Genomic DNA, 25569 nt, shown 5'->3' on the forward strand with positions numbered 1-25569 from the left:
AATAGTTACATGACAAACGAAACTGAAATGACGTTTAAATACCAATGTGGATTTTAGTTTTTAATTATTTATGTAACGAAAGCATCTGCTACTATGGCAATCTATACCATCTATTTACATACCTTGTTTCATCAACTTAACGTTTTTGCTTTTTGAGTTGTCATAGATTGAAGATTAAAGTTTTCACTTATTTCCGTAAAACCACGATGTTTGTCTGACAACAAAACTAAAATAACGTGCATATTGCCAAAACACAAGATCTTTGATATATTCACAGCTAACAATGACACACGTTAAATTAAACAATTGAATAATAGCTGCACATATTTGTTAGTTTTTCTGTTCTGCGTTATTAAATTCCTGTGCATTAGAACATTATGTGTCAACGTAGCGAAATAGGGCACCGCACATTAAAATGGCTTATAATAATAAGCAAAATAAGCTTCCGCAATTTGCTGCACTACGTCACACGCGTTAAGCATATCAGATGCGACGTCTATGAACTGGCTTGGCTTCATTTAGGTAGTGAATAAAAAGTGCGCAATTGCAACCTCTGAGTTTGAAATCTGATGATAAATTAATAATATAGGGATACAACTATACTTGTTATTCTTGAGTCCCACATAAACAGCTGAATGGATATATTGTGACATTCATTTGAAATAGATGAAAATGCCTGTGTTTAAAAGTATTATTCTCAGATTGAAATTTGCATAGGATTAATTCATTCCTGTCTGCTGGTGATAAAATTCCATTCGATTTCATTGGCTGATATGAAAAGTAAAAGGGGGTTTAAATAACTACGCCGAAAAATGCATATTTTTCCCCTTAATTACATTTTCCCCTTAATAATATAAACGCTAATGGTAAACAATAGCTATAGAACTATTTAAAACGTACGTTTTGTGTATGACCAACTGCCAAGTAACCCTGCGATAGCTCTGTAGATGCATCGACTAGGCCAAATACCCATTTTATTGTACGCAGTCCACTGCGGAGATCTAGTGCGTCGAATGTCATCTGCATCTTTGACAAGTCGGTACTGTTGTGAACAAATACTGCTGACCCCTTCTTCAGCGTCATGTTAAAAATAAATGGCGGTGATCTATCTATGTGCAAGGATCTGCTCTCATTGTACGTGTTGTTAACTATATCCACTGAACGCATGTTGAACGTGTATGTTTGTCCATCGGTAACATTCAGTTTGGTGCAGAAACTCTGATTCTTGAAGTTAGGAATAAGTCTCTCTGTCGTAAATGAGTAATTATTAAGTTTCCAGGACACATAATATTTGATTATTCCGTGAACATTAGGTGTTCCATTAACTGAAAGAGGATCATGTGTCTGTTCATATATTCCACTCATAAGACCATGAGGATCTGGATCTATTGGATTTAAGAGGTTGCTGTTTAAATAAAACTTGTTTATGAAAAAATCATGCCAGCTGAGACAAATGTCACTGTAATGTGTTTGCCATAAGAAATTTGAAGCCGCAGACGCCGAATCGAAGCGGAAGTGTTTTTCTTTCCATGTTTCGATGAAGCTAGAATTGTCATAAAGCACGAATCGTCGAGCTTGACGAACATTATCTGCCACATCCTTTACCTCCAACGTGATACAATACAACCTCGGAGAAGATGATTGAATATTAAGTGACATGGTGCTGATGGAAAAATTAACTTTTTTGGAAAATATATTTTTTGTGTAATCGACTCTCAAGTATCCGATAGAAGGCGGAACTTCGTTTATGGTAATTTGGTAACTTTCAATTGATGATGATGTATATGTGTGTAGCCCATTTTGAATTGGGTCTGTCCATCCAATAAAATCAACCGTTAATTCACTAGATCTTGCGATTCGATATGGAAGGTTTAATGGCTCTGATTTGCAACTTCCGAATATAGAGCAGTGCTCTGGTGGGATACTGTCGTACCGGTAGCAGATCGTCTTTTGTTGCGTTAATTTTGTGTATTGTACTGTTCCAGACACAGGATTCGCTAAATAAGTATTTAAGCTTCTTAAATAGCCGCCTCCCTTTGCTTCAAACGACAAACAAAGCCTGAAACAAAATGTTTTGTAACACATGTAACAAATTGCAGAGCATGATCTGTTATTTAATACCATAATTAGTTTGATAAGGCTTAATTTATATTAATGAAATTTAAGTAAAAGCAACTACTAGAAAGTAATTCACTTATAAAGTCCATCGAATGATTTCGTTATTTAGTTAGCATTTGCTTGAATTTTTTTCTTTGTACGGTTCCGTTTAAGAGGCCATTTAACAGATTTTGGTATGTATTGAAGCTTGTCATTAAATGTTTTTATTGATAAATTTAAACATTTGACCTAAAAATCTCCAGTAAAAAACAAGAATACAATTTAAAAAAAAGAAATAAGTAACCTCAATAGGGCTCGAACCACTGACCCCTGGAGTCCTGGAGCAGAAAGACTCCAGCCTAGACCACTTGACCATCCATTCTCATGCGTATAGCAAATGTATTTTTTACCTATATAAGCAATCCTCGTAGTTTCCCAAAATATAAGGACAACGGCAGAACTTTCCAAATTATTCAATCGTTTTGCGTCGCACGACGTTTATAATTTTCAGGTTTTTAAATCGTCAAAAGATGCATATAATAGATATTTAAGAGCATGGTAAATGGTCAGTTTTACTATTTCCTAAAAAATATCATAACTAAAACGAAAATTTTCGAATCTGAAACAACTTTTTTCAATTTTGTCAATTTATCAAAACGTGAAGTCTGTTAAACGGCCCCTTTAAGTATACACACGCATGGATTCAGAAGAATCCTCTTAATGTAACTGAAATATTGTAGTATTCAAAAGCATATGTTAGAATAAAATATAAAGCTTGAATGTACAACTTACGCCTGTCCATTTTGTAAGTTATATTTTGTGTCAATGACGGATATGTTGCCTGCATCACGTCTTATTTGTGTCACCATTGCGCTTGATGAAGTGTCTACCAACAATTTATGGAACGATACGTCCGTATAAAAACCTGTCGTACTTTTCGCCTTTACATTTATTGTAGTATCGGTTATGCCGAAGTTTTCCTCGAGAATGAAATTGGGTCGCGGAGGGAAAAGACTACTGTTTACAAGGAATTCAGATTCCATAATGAATGCCATCCTGACTGGCCCAAAGTTCCCAAACATGTCAATCATTTGTTCACAAGCATTCGATGCATTTATGTTTTTGGCGCGTTTCTTTTCACCATTTGGACCCACTGCCACCGTATCGCATATCAAAATTTTAGGTTGCGTATTCGGTTGACATGTTGTTTCGCCGGCATTTAATGAGCTGTCGTCTATTGTTGACCGCTTGATAAAACCGTTGGCACACACGCAGTTCTCGGTCAAACCTCCAGTGCAAAACCCGGGCCAACAGAAGTGAATGTTCCAAGCGCACATGCCTGTTTGTAATACAAATGATTTTAACCGTTTAATAATCAAAGATAGATACAACATATAAGGATGATAATCAATTTATCCACAGATACGTCCATGTGTATATTTACAGATGTAAACGCCGCTGATGTATAACGTCTGTTTCAATCTTATAAAATTATATCTTACGTTTGCATTCTTTATCGTTATTCCACCTTTTGAATATCGCATTGTTTTCATCACATTCTTTGCACACAACATTGGTCCCACTAGTGCAGCTTCTGTGTTTACAATTTCTAATATCTGGGCATACTGAAAAAAGCAAAAACCTATATTTTTTATAACATATCACTACACAGATATCTAAATGTTGTTTACTACATTTATTACTTTATGTATGTATAATGTTACGATGATGTTTAAATAAACATTGACAGCAATGCCCATCGCTGCTGGCAAGTATTACGCAGTGTATTATTCCAAATGTCATGCGTTATAGATGAGCAAGTTTTGCAAAGTTCACGAGGGTGAAGGCGCTTCACAGACTAAAAAATATGTCGTAAAATACTTTGGTAGTCCCGATTAAGACGGTACAAAAAGGCACATCTTAAGGTATCTGCGACTGAAGAAACGTTGTAATACAAATATTCAGTTCCGTTCGATTTGTTCATCGTAAACCGTTTTGCAATATAAGAAAACAAATAATCTCAATACTTACGCTCTTTATGCATTATCGTAACACATTCTTTTTTTAAATTTAAACTGATACATAAAAGGGGTAACCTTTGCTTGTACCTAATTGTTAAGTGCTTTTGTTTTGTTCTAAAGTCGTTTAGCCATTCGTTCTCAGGTTAATTAACCGAAATAATTGGAGTACACACATCGACTTGCATAACGGAATAATTAACTTTTGTCTAGCTTAATATCGGCAATCTGTGTTAAAAATTGGCAATTATTTCGATTATTACTATTTCAAAATTTCCAACTTGGTCTTATGTTATACATTAGGACATAGAGGATATTTCTTGGATTGGGTGGGATATCGATTTTAATTCAAGAATAATCATATTAATTAATATTTTCACGAGTGGCGCAGTAACGAATAAAAATATTTTTTCTATGATCACGAGTAAATTAAAATTGATATTACATCGAATAAAACAAATTTTCTTTTAATTTTGTGCTTACAGATTATTACTTTTGTATTTTTTCCAACGTTTGTTAACATTGTAAAAGATTTTAACTGGCGAATGTCGCTGGGAAATTGACCTCATGACTTCAACAAACGGAAACAGTGATAATTATCGATAATTTTCACAGTTATTGTTTACAGTTTGAAACCATACATTATCAGTATTAATTCAATGATAAATAACAATAAACCACCAGAATGCATAAGATAGTATATTTAATTAAATTCATCAAGATATCGCTACGCAACCGAAAACCTAAAGCGGATACCGGACGCTGAAAGCCAACCAAGTAAAAGCTTTCTGTTTCGTCTAATTGTCGAACTTAATTACGTGTAAAGTATACACAAATTCGTCATATCTATCAGTCAATTCCAAATTAACGAAAATTAAACGTAAACGCTATCAAATTTATTGCAATATTTTCACTGCATTCTCAATGTTCAGTTACCGAGCACGATTAGATGAATTGGATAAAGGCATTATAATACCTAGACACCCCTGATTAAATCCTCCTGAATAGTAGGGATCCTGGCATTGTTGTCCAGAAACACCTGATGCAGATAAAACACAGTAGATAACATAGCGTTGATACAAGGTGTATTACTGCATATGGACAACTACAAAACGAAAACTTCTTTATTTAATATTTAGTACCAAATGTAAGAAATCAATTTATGTCGTCTTATTATTATAAAATGGCTGACGTATGAATTGTCAAATAAATTGCGATACGTAAATACGTGATACATAATTTCAAACATGTTAATGTAAGATATATAAAGATATTTACCTGACAATTTGATCAGCGTGAACAACAGTGATACATGAAGATTTGGAATCATCTCGTCCAAACTATATGTAAATCAGGTTACCCTCTATCCTTGTATAACAAGCTAAATAGACATATGTGTGCGAAAGCTGTTGCAACTTTATATTGACGTGGTATTTATGTAAATTTAGTGAAGACAGATTACTCGCTGGTATTGACCTTCAAGAACCTGTTTACCTAAATGTTATTATCAAATGCGCAATAACCGGACAGAAAAAATAAACCTCACAATCCATTTTATGACTTAATTGTCCGTGTTATTTTCCTTGTTTAATTTTGCTTTAAAGTAATGAACTAAGACTATATTTGTACACCATAAATCAAGATGATTTAAAACAACGCTATCAAGATCCCATGGGCGGTTAACGACATTCCCTACATATAACAGCGTGTGATCTTCAGTCAGAGAGCCGTCTAAATAAGTCTGATGATGCACATAATTTTGTTGAAAGAAGGCTAGTATATATATACATGTTTAATTTAAACAATTGAACTGAAGCATAAACTGTGTATAATTACTTGTTTATGCCATACACAATTATTTGATCTTTCTATAAGGGTAAATCAATATACTGGAAATGGAATACATATGAAATATATAGAAATGGGGATATAGGAAAATGTAAAACTACTAAATACGCCTCAGTGTCAGGTTTCATTAGTGCAATATCAGAATTGATTACGTCATTAGTGCAATATCAGAATTGATTACGTCATTAGTGCAATATCAGAATTGATTACGTATTTCGCAATTAATTCAGAAAAGGAACAATATATTATAATAATGTCAGTTAAGCACAAGTGTGTTTTATTCTTAAGTAAGTAGCTCTATGCTGTTCAGAGGTGGCGTTCAAAGTCGGTACTTTTCTTCTGAGCAGTCGTTGATTGAATTTAAAATACAAAACATTACTGCAAAATAACACAACATAGTTTTTATCATTAAATGGTATTTGGTAATACATACAAAACAAGTTTAATCATTTTCGTTTTAAGAGTAATTAAACTCAGCATGACTAAGGTCTTGATTGTCCATGATAATCTTATCTACATTCTGCAGAGAAGTGGTGTAAGATGCATACCGATTGGCGCATTCTTCCACACAAAGGACATCGTGTGCGGTTGGAGCTGATAAATTCGTTTTTCTAGCTCGTCTCAAACGCGGATGATTACTCAAGGCGTTTATCTTGCTTGAGTTTGATGAGCCATGATAAAGAAAGTTAAATTACAATGTTTGTTTCACGTTGTACATCTTTATCTTAAACTGTAGGCTTCATTTAGGACATGTATCTAAAAACCTACCAGGAAGTTTAAGTTAAATCCCAAAGCTTACTTCATACTAAAGATTTGTATAGTACCTTTAAATGATATAAGAAATACTAAGCTATTGTACAATTTAAGGAACGGGTAGATATGTACCTTTCTGTTTAAAAAAACAAGTCTGCCTCGGCCTGAAATCTTACAAAGCTTCCATAATGAATATTTTTTAATATTTATTTCAAAATCACAAAATTCATTTTTTGACAAAGACCTGTATAACACATTTAAAATGATACCTAAAGTATAAATACAGACATAAAACTGTTTAATGTGAGTGCAGCTTTGTACTTATAATAAATATGCCTCGGCGTCAAATCGCACAAAGCTTTTCCGAAGAACATCTACGGAACTGTTAGTCACAAACTAAATCTCGTTCCGACTACACATATGTATACTTCATTTGTATGATCTGTTAAATAAACAGTCTTCATCGGCCTGAAATCGTATTATTTATTATTCCTGGTTTTATAATTAATTTATGATTTAAAGCACAATCCATCATTTAAAATGCCACAAATGGGCAGATATCTATGTCAACGTGTAAGTCATCTTGATGTATAAATTTCATATTTCGAGTCTCGGTAAATTAGTCTATTGAAACTTAATGCACTTTGCGAGATTAAGTTCCACCAAGCGTTTTATCAGAATAAACTGTATTTATTAGTTTAAATATGCGACCATCAGGTGTTTGAATATTCAGCTTGGAAGTAAAACATGGTGTTGTTTGACCTCGATCATGTCACACAGGAAACTGAAAACATAAGCCAAAACCAGACATGAAAAGGTACTTTTTAACATTTTAGATTGAATGGGTCATTTAAAATTTAAAGTTAAAAAATAAAAAATAAACATATTAAGGTTAACAAATGATTTAATCAAAATAAACAAAAAGCTACAGAGAATGATAGCTGTTACACAAACAGATTGTGAAATTAAATTTTGCGAGTAAAATAATGAAACGAGACAAAAATGCTTTGTATCAAAACAATGATTTTGTGTGTTTTTAAACAAATGCAGACAAATACAAGTTGATTATCCACTTACTGATAATTTCCCTTCATGTTCAGATTTTGTTCTGTTACATTCAATCTAAATTTAATATTACTAGTCAATTTGTTGCGGTCATCAATCAAGTGGCGCACACATCGTGTTACATTTTTTACGCAAATCATGATAAATCTACTATATGCAGAAAATCCTCCGCATAAATCGTCTCCTGATCCAGAGTGTTTTACCCAGGTTAGATGGAAATATACCAACCCGGATTTGACGTTAAATCGATGCATATCGGCAATTAACTTTAAGTAGCTTACAATGCATCTGCGTGTTAACTTCCGAAATATATCGAATTATGAAGTGATTAATTTCATACATGCAATGATTCATCAGGTCCAAATCTAGACCATTCACAATTCCCTAGAAAAGTTATCTAATGACGATTCGACCTTAACGATAAATGTGTTTAAGAATTTAACGAACACAAACTTTCGGCAAGTTTTATGGTTTTTTTAAGTTTACTTATTATATTTGAAATGCTGCATCTTTACAGGCGAGTAGTAGAATGGGTCTCCTTAACCTCAGGTGGCATTCACTCGTAATTTAAAATTAGTATAACGTCTTTAAAATAAAAGACCGGCACAGGTTTATGGCTCTCATAAAACATTCAAATTATCAAATTAAGGAGTCATCAGGTCTAGATAAAAAAATTGACGTAAATAGTTAAACATGTTTTTTTCTCCATTTCAGAAACTTAATGATTATAAACTTACTTTTCTTTGAGAATATATTTATTTGATTAAAAATACAGTTTAAACCTGAACGACATTTTATAAATTTCGTATTAAAATTTAACAAATCTTAACATTATAAGCATGCACACATAGGAATAAAGTTGTAAATAATGAACTCCGTCGTAGTGCTATGGGCAAAAGTATACTCACCCTTGTATATGTATTGGTGAGGATTTCATCCGTTGGAACTACGGTGTTGTTGATCCACAGATATAATTCTAAGCTACAAACTAATACAGCCTTGCTGGGCGTGTTACAGGAAACCACAATCGCTGGTTAACTGGTTCATGGCTGAGTTGAAACATCAGTCAAAACGGCCCCAAGACGTTACGGTCAATGCCACCATATTCCTGCTCATTTTTAGCTCCTCCCCATCCTTCTACCTTTCACTATCAAACAATTTCTTCCGGGCCAATTAGTATGGGATGTGTACCTATCTATACATGTATCACTTAAAGGTCAGAGAAATTCAGGCATAGCTCCTTTGCCACACAACTTAAATTACATCTCATTCTATGATAAATTCATCGTTTGACCTTTATTGCTAATATTGCGTAGTCCGCATATTGGTCAAACATTTATCAAATCATGGCAACTATTTCTTAGTAGGACTTTACGCCATAACACAGTGTATACTACAAACAACGGAAGAATATCATTACAGTTTAACCATAACCCTTTAATTCAACTTTCCACGACCGAAACAACTAACCCAGTACCAGCCAGACAATTGGCATATTCCAGCTTAGTTATCAGTGTTCATGGTGGTCGACGACTTTATCTACCTTAGGCTCGCCATCAGCAGATCAGCAGAAACCAGTCCATCGAAGCTGAGCTTTGTTAGCGCATCGGAAAGGCTTCAGCTTCTATAGCCAGACTGGAAAGGAAGTTTAGAACAATAAGCTTCTTACAGAGAAGACCAAGATTAGGATATATCGGGCCTGTTTCCTCAGCAACCTGCTGTACGGTACCCAAACCTCGACGACCCTCATGCGACATGAATGACTCATCAAAACATTTAATATGCGGTGCTTAAAGCGTATTCTGGGATTAAGTGGTAGGATCGTATCGCGCTCAGTGAAATTCTAGAACGTGCTGAGATCGTAAGCCTATTACCCCTTTTTAAACAACGTCGCATCCGCTGTCACGTGCGCCGAATGGGGGTTGGACACATACTAAAGGACGTCATGAACGGCCAGCTTGCCACTGGCACGCGACCCGTGGGTCACCAAGCCCTCCGGTACAAGGATGCATGCAGGAGAAACTTCAAAGCCTATGGCATCGATACAGACACCTTCGGAAGACTCTGACCAAAGATCGCACCTCCTGGCAGAATATAATACAAAGAGACATCAATGTAGAAGAGGCAAGCAGATCAGAGAATGCAACTCGATAGAGAAGCCTGCGAAAAGCGCGCGCCGCCCTTTACCCGAGTGCAAGCCTCTTTGTGTACGTGACTTGCAACAAAGACTCTCACTTCCGCATCTGCTTGCTGAACCGCAGCAGGAAATTCCCCCAGAATTAAAAAACTCAAGAGCGCTTCATCATAGTTTCGCGAGACACAGCTTTGCAAACAATGCAAATCTTTAAAGATATGTTGTGGTTTTTAAGGAGAGGCATATTATTTTAGAAAATAATTTAATAATGTTTCCAGCTGCTCAACTTGACCGTCTAACATGTACCGATCTTCAAGACTATGTTTACATGATCCTCACCGATAAAAGAAGAACACAACTTCACCAACCGGCCAGACATCCGGACGAACTCGCTGCATTTAACGGAAAACAAAAATCTTAAAGCGATGATCCAAATGAAAGTTTTGCGCCCAGTTGGCACCGAACGAGCACACTCCCGTTCTCTGAACACAAGTGAAATATCATCGCAAGTTCATATTAGTTTGATATTCCCTCGTAATGAAAACTAATTTTAACACTGGAACCCAGGGTAACCGCCGCCTCAGTATCCACCATGACATGTAATATCGTTTTACATTTGTTGCGGCCCGTGTCAGTTTAACAGTTAAGCTTAAAAGAGATTTATAAATAGAAGTCGATATGACATCGATATAACATCGATACAGAAATCCAGTTTGCAACGCCCTAAAAACATGTAATTTGTAATGTTATCTGAAATACATCGTTTCGCTTTTTAAATATTATTTGATTTTTTGTATTACTTTGTTCAATTTATTAATATATAACAATTCACAGCAAATATCACACAACTTCGGCTTTCTAACGCTACCTGTCAATAATGAAAATAGATGTTTTGACAGTTTCGTACAAACAGGCTACACATATAACAAATACATATACATACAAAAAATAGTTGTACATCAATCGTTACCTTTTTTGTATGTCTTCATTTTTTTAAAGTTTATTATTTATAAAAGCATGGTAATTAGAAAAAAAATCATGTCTCTAGTATCGGTGTGTATGAATGGGTTGTTTTCACGGAACATTCATCTGAACAAATAAAAGGTGAATAATATATTAATTAAATATTAAAGATGATTCAAAAATGACATATATTCAAGAATGAAATATACGATATAACTTGCTATAAGTTCAACGATTGTAAAAAAAAACGCCTGTCCATCTTCAATCAAGAAATGACGTATGTAAAAACAATTTGAATTTCACGGAGTTAGTGTTCGTGTGTCGTATGAATAGATATCGTTGCAGGAAATTAAAATGATCCGTATAACTAAGTTTTAGATTAACATCGTGCATGTATGATATACATGCTGGCGAATTCGACTGTACAAAGATTTTCGAATGCAGAATAAAATATCTGGCTTATTTTGCAATTTTTGACACATATTCTTCTGAACTTTTATTAAAATGTAAATTAAAATATATGTATTAAACGTTTTTAACACATTTTATATAAATTCATAAATATTTGAAATCGTGCATACTCTTTTTAAGCGTACTACCAAAGCAAATGTTGTATTAAGTTAATTTCAACAATTTGCACCATATTTGTTTATATATTTATCTGTACCCTAAATACTCATTATAATGCGTTTAGATTATGTACAACTGACATTCAATAACGCAATCCCCTATGTTTGCATATAACGGCTTAAGGGAATCTAACCAATTCAAATAACGCAACACAGTTAGAAGTAGATCGTCTTAAACAAAACAGTAATCTTACATAATTAAGAATGTATTGAATCGAATTCAGGGTTGTCATCTATGCCCCATACTATAGGGCCATACAGTATAACTGGCGTTACTAAACAATCACATATAGCTAGTCGGTTTGACATCTGTTTTGACAAGGCAAAAAAGCAATGAAAGGTGATTGTATTATCCTAATGCTTGTTCCTTTATTCTTTTAACAGTATTGGAAATATGTATAATGTCGTGGAATTTTACTCTCAGGTACACAAAACCATTACGAATATTGATACCATCGTTATTTACTGAAAATGATTAAATTCCCCAGCTATTTAAAATATACCTATTTCGTTTTATTAAAATTTGTTTTAACATGCCATTTAAGAAGTTTATATGTTCATTTCGTTGAGTTTGTTCGGACGACTTACTGATTTAGTAGTAAATAAACAGTATATAGTTCGCAAATTATAGCATACAAACCAATAGCAAATGCAAATTTAGAAAATATTATTAACATTTATAGCATGTCTTATATAATTTTCAAGCAAAATAGCTATCGTATTTCATTGAAAGAAAATATGATATTTGTTTATATACATGATTAAACATGCATTTATATGTGTTATCATAGTTAGCATGTTGACAGATTAAATCATTGTACCTGTATTGCTTTGTGATAACTATATCAATTTCCTTGACATAGTCAATGAAACACAATATAACTTATGTTTTTGCAACAGTATATTTTGATAATGGTTTGTAAGATACAAATACAATCGGACGTACATCGTTTGTCTTTGAAATCGAATTTAATAGGATTAAATACAGATTCACATTAACTGTTCATTCAGTATCGTTAAAATGAAGAAAATATGTTTTGAAATGACATCAATTATAGGGAGATAAAATTCTTGCAAATCAATAAAGAAATCGGTTACATTATTGAACAATTCACGGCTTTTATAATGTTACATGTTAGATATCGCGTTTCTGACTTCGTCTACAGTAAAAGCACAAACATGCTTGTAAAATAGTGTAATACGCATGAATTGCATGTTATACACATAATTCGATTATTGTCTATAATGGTAGAAAAAAATCCCATGTTGATATCATAACTATTTGAACCATGTTTGTTTTGATATCTGTGTATGTGTCACCAACAATGTTTCGAATGGTATTTTCTTATTTTCTCTTATGTATTTTTTTCTTAATTGTAATAATCACGTTTGAAATTCCTTTTAAGGCAGACATTTTTATTTCTCGCATGTTTAAAACCCAGTATTGTTCACATTACAGAGCTAACATTTAGAGATTATCTTAAATCCATAAAACTCTCTTTTGTTATGCGTGCATGTCTCATTAAACCACAAAGCTTTTTTTTAAACATCGTTTTGCATTTGTTGCGGCCCGTGTCAGTTTAACATTTATGCTGAAAAGAGATTTAAAAATAGCTGTCGAACATTTAAGCTGAAAAGAGCTTTAAAAATAGCTGTCGATACAAAAATCCAGATCGCAACGCCTTATAACAGGTAATTTGTAATGTTATCGAAAATACATCTTTTCGCTTTTTAAATATTATTTGATTTGTTTATATTACTTTGTTCAATTTATTAATATATAAAAATTCACAGGGAATATCACACAACTTCGGCTAACTAACGCTATGTTTCAATAATGACAATAGATGTTTTAAGAGTTTCATACAAACATGCTAAACAGATAACACATACATATACAAACACAACATAGTTGTACAACAACCGTTGCCTCTTTTGTATGTCTTCATATTTTAAAAGTTTATTATTTAAAAAAAAGCATGTTAATTAGAAAAAAAAAGTCGTATTGAGACAAATGGATATAAAAATCATGTCTCTAGTATCGGTGTGTATGAATGGTTTGTTTTCGCGTAATAAATGGGTGAATAATATATTAAAGAACTATGCTTCAAAAATGACATATATTCGTATATTTGTATTTGTCGTCATGCATTATAATATATATGTTTTGTTTCATTTCGAAAAAAAATCAACGAATGTCCTTCTTCAATCAAGAAATGACGTTTGTAAAAGCAATTTAAATTTCACATGTGGTCAAAGCCTACTTTCCTGGCGAACAGAAGAAAAAGTGCTTCACTTATTGCCGTATTGTTTTCCAATTTCGATAACCAATTTTGAAACCCATTCAGAACCGCCTTTCGTCATCAGTTGTACCGCCTGTGAAAGTGCGAATGAGAATCCCTCGAAGTCCGCAGTCACAAACTTGCCATTGTGGGAGCTGCTACCACAGTTCCATCCCCACTTGCAGAGATCAGCTGAAAGGATCCAGTTTGTAATTCTATTATGTCAGTGTCAATAACTTTGATTACACTGGTTCGATATTTTAAGTATTGTTAAACCGCCGATGGATGTAATAGAGGTATCAGAGAATTTGACAAAAAATAATAAATAAGCAGCGACGACAGTACACATACTGTTCTACTGTAACATGAAACGATTAATTAAACCCATCCACTTCTTAGAAATACGTTTTGTGGGCATGACAGATTGCGCAATGCATTCGAATGATGGATTTTGTAAAGAGGTTAGTTATAACACTCGATTCGGTGAACCAAACTAAAAATAGAAAATGCCAAAGCTTAACCTTACAATTGTGTTTGGAAGTGTTTCAAACGATACGCATATGCTTTTTTAAAAAGAAATTTTTTAACCGATCAACCCGTTATATCCACTTTTCCTATGATGACATGATGATAACGTATACAACTGAATAAAATTCGCATTTATGCAAACGCAGTTTATATGAATAGTCTAAATGGTATTTCATAACTATGCATTATATAACTGATTATTCAGATTAAATCCAAAAGGATTAATTTGAGTTACAAGCTACTCACCAATGTGTGTACCATTGTAACACTTCATTTTTCCCAGTTCATTGATGTACATATCCGAATTATCTGTAGCACAGACCCATTTCCCTTTTGTTCTAATGAATATAAATGGTAAATTACATAAGGAATATGAGACAAACTTGTAAAATAATGCAAAAAGTTTGTTTTTGCTGCACACGTTATGTCGTCAAACATGCTTACAAAACACATAACATACATCGACGTTTAAATATATTTCTTAATCCCATACAATTGTAAATAATTTTTTTTCAAGCGGATCTTGCGATGAGTATTTATTATACACCTCAATACACTTGAGGCCTTAAGGAGGCTTGTTCAGGTTAAAAAAATATATTTTAAAAAGATGCATATATGATATTTAAACAGCCAACATAAATTACCTGACTACGAACATTTTTCAAAAAATCATCTATTTAATTCGGCATATTATATTACATGGATTGTATATACGTATGCTATTATAAAGTCTGAAATATTTGCGTGGTAAGTACGATGTCCTTTACCTTGCGCTACAACCAGCTGCTGGGCATGTGAAGCTGTCTAACTGTATCCAGGTTCCTTGATTCGTCATTCTGAAAGTATTAATTGCCAGAAAATCAATACAGACATATACCCATTTAGGCTATTTTAAAGTAGTTCTTTTATTTTACAAAAATTGCAAACGTTGGTATTTGTATGAAAATAACACACTTTACGGTGTGATTTTAAATAACGTAAAGTTTCTGATATAACTATTGTTCATCGTTTTATCTTCAACGTAATTATTTATCATCACACTTGCTTTTGATTATATATTTCTTGTAAAAGTTGAAAAATAAAAAAAGCTTGAAAGTTTTTGCAAATATAACATGACGCAGCGGTGAAATACGTAAATAATGGTAGTATGTTTGCTATTTACAAGGAACATGTTTAAGAAATGCAAATGCACAACATAAATTGTTTACTTTAAAACAATTACATACTATTAATGATTATACTACTTTGTCGTCTAAACGGTTGATATTTTGCTACGTTTATATCTTTCATTTTTACTTTTAAACTTACTTATACGCTAACAATTAATTTCATCAAATAACGAACCGCGAGCCATAAATACTTGTTGAATATATTGTGTTGCATAAAATAACAGACAAAACTTCATCCCGATATTATTTATGGACGCGTTTATGGTCATTTGTTCATCAATAATTTTCAGTTAAAATAGTCGCCTTCATTGTGTTTAAGAAAAAAACACCATGTGAGGTCAACTTTGCTAATGAACAGTCTATACAGCGATATCCCCGATAAAGAATTCATGGAACGATTCTTAGAGAAAAAAAGTTAGGTAGTATATTAATTGCTATACGTTATTATAATGAATCTGTCTAACTGAGCAAAGACACTATATTTGGAACTTTTGGCAGCAATACATTGCAACCATTTACACTAACACTGACCAGGTAGCTTAAAACAAAAGCGTTAAACATGAAATAATAAGTAACTAAATTATTGGTAATTGTTAACGCCGTGGACAAATACAAAAAGTAAAGAGTGAACCATATATAAGTGTGTGATTTAACTTTTAGATTTACTATACATTATTATCATTATTTATTGTATATTTTATCCAAAGTTACAATGAATGTGGTCCGTAGGGGACGATTCACACTTTGATGATTTAGCTAAATGAGATCACCAATTCATCCTTTCAAATCTAGAAAATCACTAACTCAGTTTTAGCAGCGTTACGGACGTTTTTCATTTCATGTAAAGATAGACTCTGTGCGTGAATCATATGCGTTCAAACGGTAAATCAACGTTTTTGTTCTACATACTTGTAAACTGTTTGTATACCAGTATATAGTTTTGAATAAAGAATAACCACCGAGTAATTTAAAAAAAATCAAATATTTTATACTTTGAAGAATATCACTCGTTACTACACTTTGTTACGGCAAGTGGCTAAACTACTTTAATGTTGAAACATTTTTATTTTAAAATAAGCAAGTTGTGATGTATGTGATTGTAATAAAATTAAGTATTATCTAGGGAGGAACTGGCTCTTGGTCAATCCCAAATCATCATCATGTTCGTATTCTCACAAACGTCCATACTGTAATCTTTACTATGCTCCTTATACAAAATTGACGTATTTAGAGTTCCGATGAATTTCCGCCAATACAGATCGGAACATCAAGTACGTATAAAGGTGATTATTTGTGAAGCGTATTTATACTTCAGTTTGCGACTAGACTGTTACCTATGTATAGTGCATTTGAATGGCAGGTGTAACGTGATATCCACGTATTATTTAAACAATGATTTACCAAAGCGTGTGTCATTATGAAGTGTATCGTATGTCAACTGTTTAACAATATTAGCTATAAAGGTTCTCATAGCATGAAGTAATACTTTATTACACAAATAATGTTGCACTGCAAAATATATTAACTTAAAAACAGTCGCATTATCTAGGGCGTATCGCCGATTAATACTTAACGCATGAGACGTGTTCTTTGTTTGGAAAACAACTCTTTTTAAAACTGTCTTATATTAAAAAAGACTTATGCATGACATTTTTGCTGCTATGAAAAATGTTAAACATGTATGTTCGTCTAATAAAAAAATCATTAATCAAAATTAGAAGGAAAAAAAGCATGATAATTGAGTTAAAACATGAATTACTAAAAAGCGTTTGAAGGAGAGCGTTTTAAAGTGATAGAGCTTTAGCTTTCGCTTATAGAATTCCTGGTTCAAATCTTCATACGACATCGTTTTGATTTCGAGGTTTCCTTGTTATAGAAATTATAGAAAAAATATTCCAAATATTATAGTTTTTAGTTAATTTAGTGAACGACATTTTTTTTTTAATACAAAAACAAGTTCATTTAAAGATTCAAACTGTTTACAAATAATACTTTGTTATTTTAAGCTTCAAAAGCTTTCCCTTGTTTTGATAAAGTCCGTATTTTCAATTTCGATTGTACGGTATTGTGAAATATTTGTTATACGTTTGCGAGCCTAATTTGAATAAAAAATGTAAACTGTTAATTTCATTTTAAGTAATGAATCTGTGAAAAATACAGTTGTCGTTAACACATTATTGTGGTTTGCTTTTTTTTTCTCCAGTAGCATATATGAGGATCCAAACTAAGATTAGATTAAACATTTATTTTCGAAAAAATACGAAAAAAGCATTTTTATTCTTTGCAGGCCTTCTTTAAAAAGTGTTTGTTTTCATACACAGGGCATTAAGGCAAGCTTCACGGGTATGTGTCAATTATGATTTAGTCTGCCATTGTGTTTCCTATAATTAACAAATTGTTCTTACTTCCGATACATGAAATATGTATAATTGCCATCAATCACCAAAACAATATTGAATGTTGTAATTATGCAATAATTGTGTCTAGTGTATGTTTTATAATAATGTTTCTGTTTCCAACAACACCTTATTTTCATAAGAATTATTGCGAGAAGAAAGTACTTACTGTACCACGTTGAATTGCTTCTGTGTGAGTTGTGGCCATTTAATCTTTGAAATAACATACGTAGATTGCGCCACAAACGCAATATATTTATAAATAGATAAAATGAAGATCTATTAAGTTTAAGTTTGAAACAGTTTGATAACCAATATCACTATTGAAATAGGCTTGGATTTGTAGATTCACTAATTTTAATAAGTCTTCTGATACAAAAATCTATTTCAAAACCATTTTATTTGTTTAGTGTATCCCATTTTTTCAATACATTATTATTTTTCATTTCAACCTTTACCTAAGTTTTTGCAAAAGAATCCCGTTGATTTATTTATAAAAGTCTTTCTTTCAGAACATTATTTTTGTGTAGCATTTTATCTATAACCAGATTAATCGCATTTTAAATACCTCTCGACTTGTACTGTGGGAAACAAAATAAGTATAATTATACCGCTTATAACAGATAAAACTTTTAAACGTTATAACGTATTAAGATAAGATAAAATAAGTTTTATTTAAAGTCGGCAAGACAGCAACATATACAAACATAAGCTCATGTGAGCTGTTGAACCGACTATAAACAAATACAAATGTTTTACAAATAAATCCCATAAACGTTACAGTAGAGCAAATTGTGACAAACTGTCATCACCAAACAGGACAATTCTTTCAAATACAATGTATACAAATATATTACATACGTATTCATTTATCAGCAGTAGAGTTTGTGGAGCTGTAAACTTTTTGCGACGGACATCTCAAAAGTTTAAGTTTCTTTTTATTGGGCGTATGTCGCATGACCTATAACTGTTATAGCTATTAGAAACTTATTCACTAGTATGTGCAATTGCGCACCTTGTTATTGCGGCTCAGTTATTACGACAACCGTAAGAATTAGTGCAAATCAGCACACTGACACATGTCAAATAAACCATCATTCTAATGAGTTTTTGTTTAATTTCCGATAACTAATAATAGTGGACTTATCTTGCAGTCGATATGAAACTTCAGTTTAAAGAGGTTGCATTCCGCTTTAAATACATTATTCGTTGTTTGTGAAGCATATTATAAGTTGAACATTGGTAAAATGCAAATACATACTTATCATAAACGTACTATATTCAGGGCTAACTAGCTCAACTACCTTTATCTTTTTGTTTATATCTTACAAATTTTGCTTATCAATTCAATGTATAGATATATGTGTTTTCTTTCAATTAATACTAATATTTACTATTTATGATTGAGAAAATCTTATAGCGTGTGAACGACGCAAGATAAACATAACTAACTTATTTAATTAAATTATGGAACAAAACATTACAGCAATTCAACCATTGTCAATTGCTGTTTTACTGTTGATAATTGAAGTTTTACAATAACAGCGAGAACATGAAGGCTACAACTCATCAATAAAATACATTATATAATAAGTACCTTACTTTGCGCCGCCTTCGTCCAAATAATCATTTACCGTAAAAAAGAGGAAGTATATTAGTTAAGATAAAATTCAGAGAATGTTCTTTTCGCCCTTATATGAAAGAGGAAGTTGATTACGTGTCGGAATAAATTTAACAAAAGTAAGAAATGTTACAAATATAAACGTGTGAAGGTATTAATAGCAAAACAAGGCCGAAGTATTTTATTTCAATGAAAATTATAAAAAATGTATCATAGCGCTTAAGATGGTAATTTCATTGAAAAATGCTTAACACATATACACGTGCCTTAAAATAATTACGTAACTTTTGTTTTTGGTTCGTTTTCTTATGGTATTTACTTCCAAACTAACAACGAATATGCATTTGCATACGGATAATTATTTGAGCATTGTAGATCACACTTTCCCATACAAAGCATACATACAAATTTAGAATTGAAGACATACATATCTAAGCGTTATATACAAAAAGGACATATAGTAATGGATAGTTGCGATATTGTTTTTTCCTACTGTAATACCATAAACACAACAATTAGGTAATTTCTATTTTTAAGCAAGGCATGTTTTAAAGACGTAATAAGGTGTTTTTATTTAAGTTGTTAATCCATCAAGGACACATTGACTGTTAAACAAAAAGTGATGGACCCTTCATGCGAAGTCGACAAGCGAGTCAGTGACCCATGCTAAATCTAAGAACGTCGGAAGAAGCTCATACCATATATGTTACAAGCACGCCGCGAAGATAAACGCTCATCCTTGATCTACGACAGGCTGTTGATCAATAACCAGTCATACACGGCCGATAATCCACCCCCAGGTCCCGTACCGGAAATGCCGCCGCGCCAACCCAGACACCCGTCGCAAAATCAGAGACGCCAATAACGCGACGAACCACCGATGGCACCAGGAAACCGCTCCTTCCGGTCGCAGAGAACGTAGGACAATAAAAAGAAGCACCTCAAATTTTAACTCTGGAATGTTCAGGGTATTGTAACTTTCTCAACTTAATTAATGACTGTGATATTATGCTGTTATGTGAAACATGGCATTCAAAAGATGTTAATATTGCTTTAGACAAATTTGATAATTTCTCTTGCCCAAGACCTAAACTCAATAAGAAAGCTAAACGTTGTAGTGGGGGGCTTATTGTATATTATAAGAAAACATATTCGGGTCACATTGAACTTGTCGATTTCAATGAGCTTTTCCATTAAGATTAAGAAATCGTTAATTGGTACTGAAAATGATCTTTATTTCATCCATTGCTATATCCCACCAGCAGATTCGAACGTATATAAATCAACTTATTCCCGACTCTTTGAGTATGATTTCTTTGAATATATTTCAAATCTTATACGGAAATATAAACAGGTCGGCGATGTTGTTGTAACTGGCGATTTAAATGCGCGAGTGGGTCAAAGGTCAGACTTAGTTGAAAATATTGATTTGTGTCAAATAATGATGAGGAATTGGGTGAAATATTTGGGTTTTCTTTATGTACGAAATATTGACAAGTATATCGAAAATATTAAATATTTGGATCTGGTGTATGTTTAACGACAAAGGGGTTACGATGCTGTTAACACAAGCCTTGGGCTGTATTTGCATTATTTATTGGTATCACAATGCTGATTAGCGGGTGCATACTTGAATAGTGACTTCACCAGTCCTACGTTGTAATTCAGCCAATCAGAAATAAACACGCATAGAACACTGACCAATGGGATTCATAACTGAGTTTCACGGGGCAGATGTTAGAGGGAAAAAGGCAGTTAGCGTTTAGACCTAGAGGTGGATAGTTGGAAAAAGACACAATCATGTAGCAATCACAACGTATTTGTATAACCGAAATATTAGTTAAGTTAGACATTAAATTGGACTAGAAACTGATACATGGTGTTGTTGAATATTTTATCCTACATTATGTAGAGAAACCAATATAATAGAGAGGGACCGACTTGTCCCATGCGTGACGCGAGAAAATGGTAGTTAATGCAAATCTCGTCATCTTGGCAATTCGCGCATGACGAGATATCGAATGATAGGCTACACACCGGTAATTTAAGAGTAATGAACATTGTTAGTAACTATGTGTCGTCCATGAACTATGAACGATTACGCGACACAGGACGTTAAATGGTGCTCGTGAACCAAGGATTCGAACAAAGAAATACTTCCACTTACGATTACGAAGCCATGAAAAACAACGCGAAGAAAATCCGTTTCGGCAACTTCTTTAACCAGTAACAACGACCGTGAGCCGGGAACAACGACATTAGACCGCACATATTCTGCAACTTCCGGTGAGTGACTGTTTTATTTCCTTACGCTCGTATCAAAATGGCAAATCAAATAATCCCTGAATTATTTCAAAATTTGAATGAACAAATTAAAGATGTTAAAACGGCCATAAGCACTCAGACTATTTCACTGGTTGTACAATCATTTGATGGAAATTCAAATGAATTTAAAAATTTGATTAAAAATATAGAAAAATATGGAACGCTTACCAATTTAGATGAGAATAAATTAAAATGTGTTGCTTACCAATCTAGTGAAGGGCTTGTTAGTGATTACATACATCGTTTTTAGACTGATGATCCGACAGGAACATGGACAGATTTAAAGGAACAGCTTAAATTAAGATTTGCGGAAATTCAAGACCCACAATACGCTTTCTCATTATTAAAGACGACTAAACAAAAGACCGACGAAAATGTTCAAATATACGCTGAGCGACTTTTATCTCTTGCGACTGATGCATACGAAAATATTGAAGGAAATTTAGACTATATAGAAAAACAGTTAGTAGAAATATTTATCGACGGATTATCGCACGACTATTTGAGACTTAAATTAATGCGCGAAAATCATACAATCCTATCAAATGCTTTAAAAAGCGCGATACAAGAGCAAAGTGTCAGAGCTAGATTTGAGTTGCGATCAAGGGTAAATAGACTTAATAACATTACGACCGATAATATTCAGACAGATATCGATTATATTAGGTCATCTATTGTTTGCACATATTGCAAGAAACACGGTCATTCTATTGAAATCTGTCGTCGTAGGCAACGCGAGATAAGTGCATATACGGTAGGGCGGAACGGTCATACGATAGATCAAAACGATAACAGGCGCAAGAACGAATATGACAAAAATAGGAAAGATAAAATTGATTGTTGGAATTGTGGTAAATTAGGACACTTTAGTAGAGAATGTACTCAAAGAAAAACGTACATTAATCGAAAAAACTAGGAAATTCTTACCAAAAAGGGGTCTATGGTAAGAATGAAAAAGTCGAGACATATAATATCGCTTTGTGTGGTAGTCCAAATTCTTGTGTTATTTCAACAGGTGGTTTTCATTTTAGGAGCTTAATAGATAGTTGAGCGGAAGTATCGTTGATAAACAAACATACTTATGATATGTTAAAACAAAAACCCGCACTAATAATTAAAAAAGTAAATCTAAAGTCGGTAAACGGAAATTCATTATATGTCCACGGATGTGTAACATTGAGATTCAAAATAGGGAGCATATAAAGAGCACATGTTTTTTGTAGTAAGTAACGTTAATAGAAATGTTATTTTAGGAAGAGACTTTTTACAAGATAATGGTGTCCGTTTATACTTTGATTTAGGATGTTTGAGGATTGATATTTGTTATATACCTCTAGAAGAAGATGTACACCTTTCAACGATAGCGAGATTAACTAGACATACTGTGTTAAAACCACAAACTGCATATAGACTCTTTGCTCAAGCTAAAAGAAACTGCATACGTTCAAATACAAATTATGAATTCAATGGAATAAGCAATTCTTTCTTTGATAATGAACCTGGTTTAACAATTGTTAATTCAGTAGTCAAGACAACGCGTGAAAGACAATTTCCCATTTTAATTATAAACAATACGCACAAAACAATAAGGATTAGACGACACTGTGCCATAGGGCGAATAAAATCGGTAAATGATAATGAAATATGCTCAGTACAAGAAGTTATCAAAAATAATCAGCCGAAATCAGGCCTATCTAAAGATGAAATCTTATCAGATTTACCTGTAGACGAAGATCAAAAAGAAAATATTCTACCGGTACTCTTAAAACACAGATCTCTCTTTGCAAGAAATAATTTAGAATTAACACAAACTTCAGCGATAGAATTTACCATAGTTACAGGGGATCATCCGCCCATTAAATTAAGGCCGTATCGAACACCATTAAACAATAAGGTATTCATAGATAAAGCCATCGACGAAATGCTAGCCGCAAACATAATAAGTCCATCAAGAAGTCCGTGGAGCTTCCCTATTGTTTTAGTAGATAAAAAGAAAAATAACCATGACTCAAACAAAGATAATAAAGACGAGATAAGGTTTTGCGTCGATTTCAGACAGCTTAATAAAATTACAAAACCAATTGCTTTTCCATTACCATTAATAGATGATATATTGGCGTTATTAGGTAAAAGTAAATATTTCACCAGTTTAGATTTGATATCGGGGTATTGGCAAATACCAATAAAAGAAGAGGACAGAGAAAAAACGGCTTTTGCTTCGGGATTCAGGGGTGTATTTCAATTTAATGTTATGCCCTTCGGTGCTATATTTCAAGAATTGGCTTATAAAGTACTCAAAGGTTGTGAGGACTTCGCTGTGGCGTATCTAGACGATATACTAATATCTCACTAAGCGCACGTAAATACGGTACTACAGAGTCTCAGTAAACATAACCTAAAGCTTAAACTATCAAAATGTCAATTCTTACAAAAAGAGACTAGATACCTAGGCTTCATCATAGATCAAAACGGTATAAGGCCGGATCCGTTAAAAGTAGAAGCGATCCGACAAGTCCCTAGGCCAAAGTGCGTGCGCGATGTACGATCTATCTTAGGCGCAGCGGGATTTTATAGGAGATTCTGTTCGTCGTATTCAGAAGTAGTCGAGCCTCTCATTAATCTCACGAGAAAGAATGTCCCATTTAAATGGTCAAAACAATGCGAAGATAGTTTCCTACAATTAAAAGACTCATTTACGCAAATCCCTTATCTTTCATACCCTGATCCAAAAAAGGTTATATTCTGTATACTGATGCATCTGATAAATGCGTCGGAGCCTGTTTGACTCAAAAATGCGACAATAACGAGACCGGGGATTATGTGGGCGAAAAGCCGATATTTTTCATATCGCACAGATTAAGCCCCACAAAATGCAAATATCGTACTATTGAAAAAGAATGTTACAGCATATTTTACAGTCTAAGTAAATTACACCATTATTTACACAATGCTGAATTTGTTATAAGGAGTGATCACAAGCCGCTTAAGTATTTATTTGAAAGTCCGATGCAAAACAAGAAAATACAATTATGGGCCTTAAGTATAGCGGGTTACAACTGCAAAATTGAATATATACCGGGAAAAAAAGAATATTATTGCCGACTTTCTAAGCCGACCTCCAAAAACCAAAATAAAGAATCATCAATGCGATCAAAAGGAACTAGAATGAGATATTTACGATAGACATTTTACGATTAATTCGCAAATAAATAAACAAGACCAAACACGCGAAATTAATGTAATCGACTCCACAAACATTGACCACAAGCAAATAATTGATAATATTATTACCCCGCAATCACTCCTAGTCGACGACACGGCGTCGAACGATAACATATCAGGGCTTAATATGCAAATAGAACAAGAAAAAGACCCTCTTATATCTGAGATTAAAGCGAGATTAAGATTAGGGAAACAGAACAAGAGAAAAGATGATAGATATATAACGGTTGATGGGATATTGTACTACATATCAAACGTAGATGAGGAACCTACTCTCAGGCTTTTTGTACCTAAACACCTGACTGGTTCAGTTGTCAAGCAATATCATGATGAAAACGGGCAGCCTGGGTCTCAAAGGCTTTTTCAGACACTAAAAGAGAAATATTACTGGCCTAAAATGTTCAAAGAATTGAATGATTATGTATCTAAGTGCATTATATGTCAAAGTAGAAACTTAAAAGCAATCAAAGCTCCCATATCGTCGGATACCTCAATACCGCCGTTTCCGTTTTCAGTTGT

At 33.3% G+C, this 25569-nt stretch overlaps 1 protein-coding gene across 1 annotated transcript in view; it reads right to left on the reverse strand.

Moving 5' to 3' along the window:
- Positions 1–13432: 13432 nt before the first annotated feature.
- The window catches only part of LOC127837408 (uncharacterized), a 57990-nt gene continuing 45853 nt past the window's right edge, over positions 13433–25569 (reverse strand). Inside the window, exons 3-4 of the mRNA XM_052364472.1 lie at positions 14564–14655; positions 13433–13981 (exon numbers count right to left, since the gene is read on the reverse strand). Of these exons, the coding sequence (XP_052220432.1) occupies positions 13800–13981; positions 14564–14655 (274 nt within the window). The 3' untranslated portion in view covers positions 13433–13799. The remainder of the gene's footprint in view (positions 13982–14563; positions 14656–25569) is intronic.

This window comes from Dreissena polymorpha, chromosome 7 (genome assembly GCF_020536995.1).
Source record: "Dreissena polymorpha isolate Duluth1 chromosome 7, UMN_Dpol_1.0, whole genome shotgun sequence".
In the NCBI taxonomy this organism is placed as follows: domain Eukaryota; kingdom Metazoa; phylum Mollusca; class Bivalvia; order Myida; family Dreissenidae; genus Dreissena; species Dreissena polymorpha.